At 40.8% G+C, this 11,934-nt stretch overlaps 1 protein-coding gene across 1 annotated transcript; it reads right to left on the bottom strand.

The window, feature by feature from the left end:
* Positions 1 to 1,837: 1,837 nt before the first annotated feature.
* Positions 1,838 to 9,094, bottom strand: LOC105906096 (cytochrome P450 26B1). The gene is made up of 7 exons (XM_031578751.2): positions 8,146 to 9,094; positions 7,180 to 7,552; positions 6,523 to 6,747; positions 5,977 to 6,252; positions 5,541 to 5,696; positions 4,951 to 5,409; positions 1,838 to 3,454 (listed from the first exon to the last, which is right to left on the bottom strand). The coding sequence occupies exons 2-7, from the start codon at positions 7,381 to 7,383 to the stop codon at positions 3,077 to 3,079; spliced, it is 1,698 nt and encodes a 565-aa protein (XP_031434611.1). The 5' UTR covers positions 7,384 to 7,552; positions 8,146 to 9,094; the 3' UTR covers positions 1,838 to 3,076.
* Between the last annotated feature and the right edge of the window lie 2,840 nt (positions 9,095 to 11,934).

The raw sequence follows: 11,934 nt of genomic DNA, 5'->3' as shown, positions 1-11,934 counted from the left end.
TATTTACTTTTTCTGTTTGAATGTTGCAGACCAGCAGTGTTCGACAATTGAAAGGCGTCATGGATATAGTTCGCACGATGCAAGGCAAGCGCACTGCCACGAGCCGGTGCTTTAAATATCTGTCGCACGTTCTCCGTTCCTGTGACAAATCGTATGCTTTCTGAATAGGTGTGGATTGAAGAATACCGTTTTATGTAGATCTTTTTTTTCGGCGCAAGGATAAAGAAACAAAACATCAACACTGGGTTAAGTAAGGTCTATCTCCTGAGTAAACTTACCAGTCGTGGAGAGTACGGCCATTCCTGGCACTTAACCTGAAGCAGCCTAACGTGCCTTTGGACGATTTCTCCTAGAAAAGGCAATCATGTCCAGCCTAGGGGCAGCGAGAGGTTACGTCGCATTTACTAATGATGTTGATCTCCCAACTTTACTGCAGCTAGGAGTGACAGGAGATGGGAGATGATTGTGCAGACGCTCTATGCGCACATAACCCCCCTCCGAAAGCGATGGGGGACAAAACTAGCTGACAGGACTTTGCCACGGCGATCCCTGGGTATAGTGTCATCGTCGCCTCACACTGCTACAGCCATACTGCATGACAAGAATGGAGCCCATTTCCCGACCTACCAGTCTGAATTAGGCTTTTTTTTATGTTGTTATTGTAGTATTCTCTGACTATAGCCCCGCCCACCCATGGAGAAACGTTCTACACATGCCAGGCTGAAACTGATCCTCCTCAGTCTCAGCATCACCCATGTTCGATTTCTTTGTTTTTTAAAGCTAACCACATGATGCGTCCATTTTTAAAGCCACCAACAGAAGGTCATAGTTTACGATGCATGTGTCTATAATAGTCTTTTATATATCTGTGTTTAGACTGTATGTGTGTGGGTGTGCAAATCTGTATAATCTGCTTTATAAATAAAGCCTTCTGGCCTATGACAGCAACTGCCTGGGCTACCGCCTCTAATACAAACGCATTGCCGTCATCGGCTACATAGGTATATTGTACATTACAATGTAGGCAATGTCAGGTTTTATAATTAGTGAATGATTCCGTAGTAGTAGGCTACTTACTCTATTGAGCTCCTGTTCCCTAAACCCCTGACCTGCTGGTGACCTGCAGCACAAACTCTGACATCTATGTGAACCATGCCAACAGTAACTAGCCAAGTTCACTGGCTCTTGAAAGACAATGCAGAGAAACCCAAGAAAAATAAAATCACTGCACGATCATCTCTTTAAACAGAGACTGAGACTTTAACTGTTTATAGACTAACCCTATAGAGCAGTTGAAAACTTTCAACAGTTGAATGCGACTTTCATTAATTAGCGCGAACAGTTCTGGTTCCCTATTTCCTTCGTCTGTAAACAGAACCAGAAGACCAATGGAGAGATGGTTTGATTTATATTAATTCATCACTCTGAAATAAATGTAGGCTAGGATTCCTCTGACATAGTTAACCATTTCTCCTTATCTGCTTTAAGCAGACATGGCTGTAATTGTCTGCAGCAAAATAGTTTAAGGGTATTCCCTGCGGTGAGTATGACGTCGGCACAAAACAAACGGAAGTCTTCACCTCGGAATAGGGGATTCAGGACCAGTTCATTCGGGGGTCACAGGGACCTTTCAGACAAGTAGTTAGGTATACATTTTTTGTGTGAATGAAAGACCTACATTTCATTGCAAATAAGTGACTGGGGAGTTACTATTATCCTGTGTATGCTATAGGCTTGTTGATGTTGACTATAGCATCCTGATGGTTTGATACAGTCTTTCAAAAGCAACTGCCCAGAGATACTTCATCTTCAAAAAATGGCAAAGCTTAGTAACCTGTAATGTTCGTAATGAACTGAAAAAATCTGTTTATTTTCATCACTCATTACACTTTCGTTTGTTATATGACAGATATACACATATTAAATCTAGCCTAGGCTATAAGAAAACATTGCACATTTTAATATGGTACGATTTTTAAGATGCACAACCTGACCCCAAAATAACAAAAATACAACCGATATTCTAAAACACAAGACTGCAACGAATCATTCACAGAAATACAAATATATACATAGGCCTACTCACAACACTTGGAAAAAAGGTTTTGCGCACTTTTCTCGGTTAGAGAACCTGAACTCATCCGAATCCTAATTGCTCTACAGAAACCAGTAGGCTACACTTTAAATCGGTTCTCTGATTGAGAAAATCTTAACCTATCTCTTTTCGAAGAGTATGTAGAGTGAAAGTGCTATACGGTTTGATTCTCCTTCCTTTTTACCAACCCAAATTCTTGATTCACAGCACATGAACCATTTCTTCACATTTTACATTCCTCATTAGTACATATATTCAGCAGGAAATATTCATGGAATCACACAATGGGCTATATTCGTATTTAGAAAGTAACAAACCAACCTGATTGAGCATAAAACATCAACTATTGGTCGTGATGGGGACATTTTATCTGTGTAGGGTACATAACTATGTTAGGCTACTTATTTCTACAATAATCTATAAATAGAGCTTATTTTGACCTACTTCATTTAAAAACATATACGATATAGTTTGTTTTACAGGATGTAACACATTTATAAGCAATGCATTGTATGATAAAGTCAAAGTAGCTAAAGGAATAGGTTGTTTGTGTCCATGGGCCAGATAACTCCACTGAAGCATAGTGAAGTAATCTGTTCAGAGAAGGCGTGCGATGTTCGGTCCGCAGTCTTGACTCCTTCCTTGTGTGCTCTTTGAGGGTCTCGTCACATGTCTAGAAGCATAACTACGACTAGACCATCACAGTGAAACAATGAACAATCTTGTTTGGACAAAACCTTTGACGAGTCAGGTCGTATAGGTTACCAGCCCTAGTCCCTTGCTTGGTGTCCTTGGTTATGCATTTCATGATGGCTTGACTGAAGTGTAGTTAAGTTATGTTGCAGTCTGAACCACTCACGAATAAATTCATTAATGTTTTGTCCAGAACTTGAGTGGTGTAGCCTTTTTACAGCGCATATTAACATAATGCAATAATTTAAATGGAATGGTTCTTCAATTCAACTGACGATTAAATGGTCTTTAAATGTAACTTGTCTGGTTATGACTGTTACATCCACTGAAATTCCTGCAACTGAAATGAACATGCAAGCCGTTGACCGGATGAACAATCGGTACTGTTTGCATTCTGGGATAATTATCTGTGGCCAGTCGCCATTCTGATGTGCCCAATAATTCAATAGCCAGAGTTTTCAAAATGATTACAGCGAGCTCCCGTCCAATACATCGCCGCTCGCCCCCACCAAAAGGGACGTAATTGAAGCGTCCGGTTTTGCTCTCGTCACGGTCCGTGTTGAAACGGTCCGGGTCGAAAAGCTCGGGACTCTGAAACACTGCTGCCGTCTCGTGTGTGTCTCTGATGCTGTACATTACACTCCAGCCCTTTGGAATCTGATACCCCTGTCAAAATAAAACAAATAAAAACATAATTAATTCACATAACATAAGTCACCTTTGTATTGGTCTTCACATGCCACATAGACTTAGCAGGTTAAATAAACTCGCTGCCTATCCACTGTATCAGTAGCAGCATTCCATAAAAAATTAGGCTGTACATAATATGGGCGAAATACGGACTTTTCATTCCAGAAAGTGGAAGTCTTCGGTAGGCCTGAACTGCGCACCATCCCAAATGTGAAATCGAACATTCAAATTTAATGTATAATTTATTTGCAATCAATTGTAAGCACAAATTAATTTGTGTCTTCGTTACATTAAAAAATAAAACACAAGTGACGTATAAAGCAGGATACAGATGCAGCGCTGGGCATAAACCTACTTGCTCATTTAAAAGATAACGTCTCAAAAATGTTGCACTAAGGAGCGTTTCCCAGAGCCTACGGTGCGTCATTCGTAAATGGAGGTTACGTTTCGAGGTGTTTCCCAGTGCGTCCTTAGCTAAGGTATACCTTCTCTAAGAGATACTTACATAAGATTGGTCTGAACCAATTAGCTATACCTTAACACAGTTTTCAGAAGAAGAAGAAAAAACGTTTTACAGCCTGAAAGTGTTAGTATCTGTTCACTGATTGTGATGTAAGATCAAGATATGTGTTGCAATACATTTTGTGCTTCATTAAATAATAATAATTAAAAAAACAGAAATGATTTACATTCATTCAATTAATTAATAATAACAATTAATATATGTTAATACTTTTTGAATCCCTTGCAAAAATCTATGGGTAACATCTAGCCTGCAGCCGTCCTTACTGGGGAATTTTTTAAATGTATACTTGCATAGTAGGCCTATTTCTTGCTGTGGTTATTGATTGATGTTATTTATAAAGATGATCACCTGCGCTCCAATCTGAGTCATATCCATTGCACTCATATCACGTATGCTCTACCCTACGTGGATGACTAGATTCTTGAAACATGGATTCAGCCTCTTATGGTAAACGAGGGAAGGTTTTTCTTAGGTGAACTGGTTTGGGAAACACTCGTTGAAAAGTAAACAACTTTAGTAAGGTATACCTTTCAAGCCTTCGTAAAACTGTTAAATACACTAACTGGGAAACCCAATCCAGATTATTTTCTCCTTGACCTGCAAGTAAAACTGAACTTCAGATGATCCACTGGTTTGACCTGTGGGGTCGGGATATTGTAGGTTTGGATGCCCCCTAATAGCTTAAAAGAGTATAAAACTCGGTTTTACCTCATTCAATTCAAGACAAACCATTAGGCCTACTTTTTACGTTGTGAGGTCTACTGTCTGCCTAGCCTACTCTGGTATAGAAGAATTGGAAACGTAATGCCGAAGCTGGATCCTCATCCTGAAGGCTATATCTGAAATGGGCCTAATTACTCCTATTACTCCTAAAATAGATTTAACTTTTACATTAGAGAATAGCTTCTCACATACCCTGCAGGCTACACAGGTATATTACACTTACGTTAAGTTCGAAAGTCTGGAGCACCGTTCTGTAGCCTCCCGAAACTGGTGGAAGAAACCTGAGCACTTCCTTCACAACGCAGTCGAGGTAACGCAACTGTGTAAGTTTCTCCAAACTCAAGTAAGGGACTTGGACTTGAGAAATCTGATTGTCTATGGTGTATCCAACAGGCACGCCGTTGATTGTATTGATCGAACTTTCAGCGTCTGAGCACCTCTGTCCTGGCTCGTCTGTTGATGGCACTGCATCGTTCAGAGGCACAGCTGGCACGCTCTTCCAGCTGGTTTCTGTGCGCTCGGAGTCGTTGGCGAAGTGTTTCTCCCCTTCAAGGCCCTCTATCACCAGCTCTTTCCTCGCTTTCTCTACTACACCTGGGTGTTTCAGCAGCTGAAGTATGAGCGATGTAGATGCGCTGGCCGTTGTAGAGTGGGCAGCAAAAATCAACTCCACTGCAGTCTCCTGGTAAATACAAATGATACAGATAATTCATCGTTTTGCTCTTAATCTTAAGTAAGAGTTTATGTATTTCAATGGTGCTGTCCCAGAGCCCCCCTCTGTTGGTAATTTAAATAGCCCCACACCATGTTTACCTTAAGTTCCTGCAGGGTCATTTCATAATCATTGTCCTTGGCGCTGCTTAGCATGTAGTCAAAGGCGTCGCAGTACTCCTCCGCATGCTGCTTCTTAAGCTTCTCCTCAATAATCTTCTCCATGGACGCATGCAGTATTTCCCTGGCTTTGATACCCTATGGAGTTAACGATAAAACATGCTCCATTTTAACATGTGTCGTCCTGCATGGCTGTTGTGCGCCATCAATTATTGGCAAATTCCATTAAAATGCATTCGTACATTGCTACTTTGAAGATGCACCTAACCAAAAATGTAAGTACTAATATGCTCGACAGCAGTATTTTCATGTCTCCCGGCATACATGTTGGTCTATTCATTTCATTGTTTAACCACATTAGTGTAATACAAACTTGAGAGAGTTTTACTGAAGTCCTAACGCAAAGTATTTATCTTACTTTACGCAGTCCGCTGAGTGGCGCATCAATGGGCAAGGAGAAGAGATTGTTCATCAGTTGATCAAAGATCTTTGAGAGGTATGTGATGTGGTCCTCCTCGAGCCTCAGACCGAGCAGGACTGTTACAGCTATTCGGAATGTGAGCGACTTCGATGCCGCATAAACATCCACAGAACTGGCCTCTGCACACCATTTAGCAATTTCAGACTTGACAACATCTTGGAGGCGCGTCAGATACGTTTCCAGCGCCCCGCGGCTAAACACTTTTGCCAAGATCTTTAAAAGGAAGACAGAAAGGGAGTGATAAAAAGTTATTGAACTAGGCTTTCTGACACAAAAACTGCTGCTTCACATTTTAATGAATATATTTTTTTATTAAGTAAATTGTAAAACTTTAAATATTTTATGAAACATGGTAAACATCCATATATGTAATCAAGGGCATAGCGTATGCAGAAGTACACACTGTTATGTTCATCTTAAAGAAGAGCTAATTTACAATACTGTGGGCAGTCTTAAATTAAGGGAATGAATTGTAATTACTACCTTCCTCTTCTTCTTATGAAGATCCCCCACGGAATTGACCAAAGTGTGGGGTCCAAGGATGACGCGCGTGCTCTGGGGCCATTGTGTGCACACCAGGTTGTGCTCTCCCAGCAGAATTTTACGGATGTTTTCGGCACCAGTCACACGAATGACAGGTTTACCCAAAAGGTGTGTTTTAAACACGTTGCCATGCCTCTCTCTCCTAGAAATATGAAAACTGGACCCCTGTAGTCATACAACGCACACGCGCGCGCACACACACACACACACAAACATAACACACAAATAGAAGTGAGAAAGTTCAGATCAGATTTAACGTGCGCTATCATGATTGTATCTTCCAAGCGCGTGTCTATTAGAACTGCCTCCCTGGTGTGAGCGAGGCACGAAATTGAGGTGAAAACGTCTGTTTTTCACCGCAAGGAACAATTGCCTCTTCAAGTCTACACTTGCTGCTGAATAATTCCAAAGGCTCAATCAGAGCTAAAAGCTCCTGAGCGAGTCTTTCAGTTCGGTACGTTAGGTTCAAACCAGATACATGAATCATTGGTGTTCAGAGTTGACTAGCCCTAACAAAATATTTAAAACAAGGCACAAACAGGCGAACAAAACACAGATTAGGATGGGGGTGTCCAGACAATTAATTTAATATCGTACCTGGAAAAGCCAGTGGAAAGTTTCTCCGACCAGCGGCCAACCCATTGAGCCCTCAGGCAACGGGAGCTTGCAGTCCTTGTCCCGTGTGATGGTCCACCGGAAGGTCCAGAGTTGCCGGGAGAGCGCAAGCAGGAGTAGCGCTGGCAAAACCGATGTGAGCGCGGAAACCACCGCAGATATGATACTGCTCTCGAATATGAACATTTCCAATAATCGACCTCCAAAGGTCCACTTTTCAACCAGCTTTGGTGTGCGTGTTTTGCCTTCGCAAGGTCAGAGAACCAGTAAACACTAGGAAGATGTGCCCGGGCACCCGCGTCGCGTCGGAAAAGGTAGTCGATTCTCCTCTCAGTACTTTGCAGGAATGAAATACCTAGGAGGAAACAGATGAATGGTAATTTGTCGTGAAAGGGCTTTGGCCATTTATCAAGAAAATCTACCAGCTGAGATGACATGAGACCATTTGCAGCTATTGCAGGTTTACGCATTGTAATCTGTGCTGTCCGCAAAATGATATAGGGCAAAAAATCCCCGACTCTTACTCACAACTCCATCTGTCATTTAACTTTCGGTTGAATAGCGTGAAGCTGACAAGTATTCCAAGTAGTTTTACAAGTTACATGCACTGGCATGTCTTTTTATGTGAATTTTATTCCGTTCGAGGGGCACTATCCCCGAGGCTGAGCGAACTTTACTGTTGCTTACCTGTAAATCACATTCTAGAGGGATATCTGCGATGCTTTGATTGAAATACTGTCAGTCAGTGATTGGATAGGACGTGTTAAAAAGGCGGATGCTGACAAAGTGTTTCACCCTCAAGATATGAACTGTGTCAAGTGCTCTAGCCAGCACATTGGGGAAAACGTGTAGAAGTATTCAAAATCATTTGGCATACATGGTCTATTTTACTGTCGAAAAATAAATCACCCCTTCCTCAAATACACAAAAAAATGCCCCCTGACTTACCCTTTTAGATGTCGAGTCATATCGCCGACAGGAGAAAATCCGCAAGTTCCAGTGTGGCTATCTCTCCGAGATGTAAAGCGTCCTCTCTGCAGTCTCTTCGCTTTATAGATTTCGGCATACTTCATGAACCACCTTCGTATGACGTAGTAGATCTGTGTTTTTTTTTCAGAATAGCTGAGGAGGTTGTTGATAAGCCGCGAGGGTTTAAAGAAAGTCTGTTTTTCTACACTGTAGCAAGATGTGTAGACTAGTCTCAGTGAACCACGAAAAAGGGGAGAGCGGTAGTAAATAAGGGTTGTTCGGATCGAATGGCAAAGGATTGAGGAAACAGGTAACCAATGGCAGAAAACCACTGTGTTTGAGTGACTACCGTTCATACCCAAGCGCGCCACTGTGTGCACATAAACGCACACGCACACACAAAACACAAGGCAGGTCTTCCCGCTCCAGCTAATGTTGATCATTCATTTTGGCTCTACCAACCTTGCAGAACTTCAAACATGTATCCATTTGTTTCTCCTGACTCTACGTTTTGTCTAATTTCATTTAAAAAAAAAAAAAACAGTCTGTAGAAAAAATGCTTCGCTACTTTTAAAAGATTAGTCACATTAGGTATATAGGCCCTATATAGTTGAGAATGAATGTAATGCGATCAGCAGGGTTTAAATACGTTTGGCATAATTATAACACATAACATCACAACTTCAGCTGACCGTCCACCCCAGCAATGCGGCCCTCAGGGATGATTTAGCATTTAAGCGATGCATCCGTAAGGCCAGGTGGCTCATATCCTCTTCCGTTAGCGAGTGCCTTGAACACCTGTTGCATTTTGTTTTGATGTAAAGGGGGAATGTCTCCTCAGGCCGCAGGAAAGATCCTTGGATGCTATCCAAATTGCAGGATCTCAACGTAAGCCTATAGGCCTTCTGTAGACCTCTTTTCATAATGAGAAAATTGACTGACTGCAGTTATTACTATTTAAATGTAATTCAACCAAATAGATTAACAAATATTTTGATCCCGTTATTGCGTGTAGATTTTCCATGCATTTTTCACGTGATTCTTTTGATGATGTAACATGTTGACATATTGCAAAATTAACTCTGTGCTTTTAGCCTAATGGAATTCGTTGAAACCTTAAACAGACCAAGAATATTTCAATTTATTATTATTATTAACGTGCTATTATTTTATTGCAATAGCTGAAATTAGTAATTTAGATAGCACTGTCGCCTATTTTAACCAAAGAAAGATTCAAATTGTGTGTGTGGGTAAGCTCTTATTTTATGGACAAAGAGAGTAAACATTAAGCTTTAAGACTAAATCGGTAATTATAGTTGTGGATGCAGAGCCGAATTCGGCTTTTTATTTAATTATTTTTTTATTTTATTCATGCACCAGTGGTGGACAATGAAATACATTATTTGTACAATGCACCGGCGTTGACATACATTGAAATAGCAAGCAAATATCAATACAGGCGTGAACAAATCGGATGTTTCTGTTCTCCTAAGAATGATTTGGGGGTTTGTGTAAAATGGTGCAATTATGTATGAAATGTGGTTAGATTGTGTTAAAAAAATGTTACTGCTACTGGTCGTGGAAGAGTTAACAAAATAATTTTAGTCCAAAATTGCACATCTATTGGTCACCATATTTAGCCTATATCTAATCATGTAACCTTGATATTTATGTATATACAAGATGGTGAAAGCACTAATGCTGAGAATGTTAATGCATGATTAAAGCACAGTTCTGGACTCGAAGCCCATGCAGTGAACACTGTGGTAGCGTCACCAAGCTCTTCCCTTTTCTCCTCAGCTGGCTGCTATGCAAACACAATGGGGGTGAGGCTGGGCAAAGGAGCTCCACTAAGGAACAGGGAAGGAGGTGAAAAAAGAGCAGCCAGACCATAATGGGGACGGGGGACGATGAAGCTGCATCTTTATGTGTCCTGTACAGAGCACATTTTGTGTCACTCACCAAGAGCTCCTTGTTGATGATTCATGGCATAGTTGTTCCCCTCAAGTGTTGCTCACCGGCCTTTATGAACCCCCAGCTGTCTGTCCTCACGTTCTTTCTCCCTCTCCTCCTCTGTGCTTGCGTGGGGCAACAGCCATGACGTGTGAGACCATATTTTGAATGCTTGGGTCATGATTCATGTCGTGGGGATTGTCACTGCAAGTTATATCGATACCTTAGCATTCAATGATCTTTGGCCACAATCTGATTCAATTCTTCTCCAAGGTGCTTGATACGACTTGAAACCTGGTGATTTTTAACATATCCAGTGTTCTCCACTCCTTTGCCTTGCTCTCTTTAAATCCATTCTTCTCTTCTCTTCTCTTCTCTTCTCTCCTCTCCTCTCCTCTCCTCTGCTCCCTCTGTTCTCCTGTGCCCCCTCCTGATGGGCCTGTCATCGTTTAGGTGTGAGTGGTTTGACCTGTGGAGGACTTTTTCACTGGGGCAGGAAGAGGGGAGAGCGGAGGGGGGGGGGGGGGGGGAGGAGGGGGAAGACATTCCCCCGTCTGAAATGTTTAGCAAATCCCATTATTAATTTTAACAGCCAGGACACGGAATACCAGAGAAGAGAGCTTGGAGGCATGTAGAAGCAAGTCTGTTACACACACAGAGAGAGAGAGAGAAAGAGAGAGAGAGAGAGAGAGAAGAGAGAGAGAGAGAGAGAGAGAGCACAATATACTACCCATAGAATAGATGTCAGTACTAACTTGTACATGTCTGTGAGGGTGTAGAATTTATCTGTGTTTTTGGTACAAGTATGTTCTCTCTGTCTCTCTCTTTCTCTCTCTCTCTCTCTCTCTTTCTCTTCTTTCAGTCAAGTCAAGTGAAAATACTTAGCTGAGAGCATGGACTTATTCCAAAGCCATATATGAGATCTGTATTTGTATGAGCAATTAAAAGGGAACAGAAGTAGAATACAATTTAGACCTATTTATACTACATATTGAGAGTATAGATATTTGTCAATTATTTATTATCTAAAACATTACAAGAAACTGACAAAGCATGATGTTACCTTTAATTAGATGAGTTATTTTAAATTGATTGCTATCTTTGAGAATAAGGGCAGCAGTCCTTATTGTAGGCAGTGAATGATGACATTTAGACTTCAGTCTCACCTGGATGTGTCAAGGGCGACATCGCCATAAAAGACTAGAGGCACATAAATACAATCAATTATAGCATATTACAACGGACAAGTGCCATTTAATGGCACACTTCTCAAAAATACCTCCCAATTAAACTTGAGGTATCAGTCTGTTGAGTTAGGAAACAGCTATTATTCCCCCCTCACTGTTGTGGAGGTCAGATCAAGTTGTTTAGATGAGGTTGTTTTTACAAGTAGTGTTATTTCAAACACACACTTCATGGCCATACAAACGTACCACAGATTTTAATATATATGTATATATATATATATATATATATGTTTATTTTTTTATTTTTTATTTTTTTTTAAATATACGAATTTGTTGATTTGTGTGCTGTTAAATGTTTCAACATGTTGGTTGGAAGTATTATCAATTCAAAGGATGAAAAATGTAAAGTGTTCAAGATAGTTTATTGAACCCTTTTGCCCTCAAGAATGTGCATTAAAACTACAGTCATATTGTTAACAACACACACTCGTTGTCTGGGAGGGGGACTACAAATGATGCACTAGAAAGACAGAGAAGTGAGAATGGAGATAAAAGAATAAAGCTAACTAGACAGACTAGCAGAAAAAGTGCTTATATTGTATAAAATGTTACCACTGTCCATAATTCC

This window comes from Clupea harengus, chromosome 13 (assembly GCF_900700415.2).
Source record: "Clupea harengus chromosome 13, Ch_v2.0.2, whole genome shotgun sequence".
Taxonomy (NCBI): domain Eukaryota; kingdom Metazoa; phylum Chordata; class Actinopteri; order Clupeiformes; family Clupeidae; genus Clupea; species Clupea harengus.
This window is presented reverse-complemented; position numbering and strand designations above follow the sequence as displayed.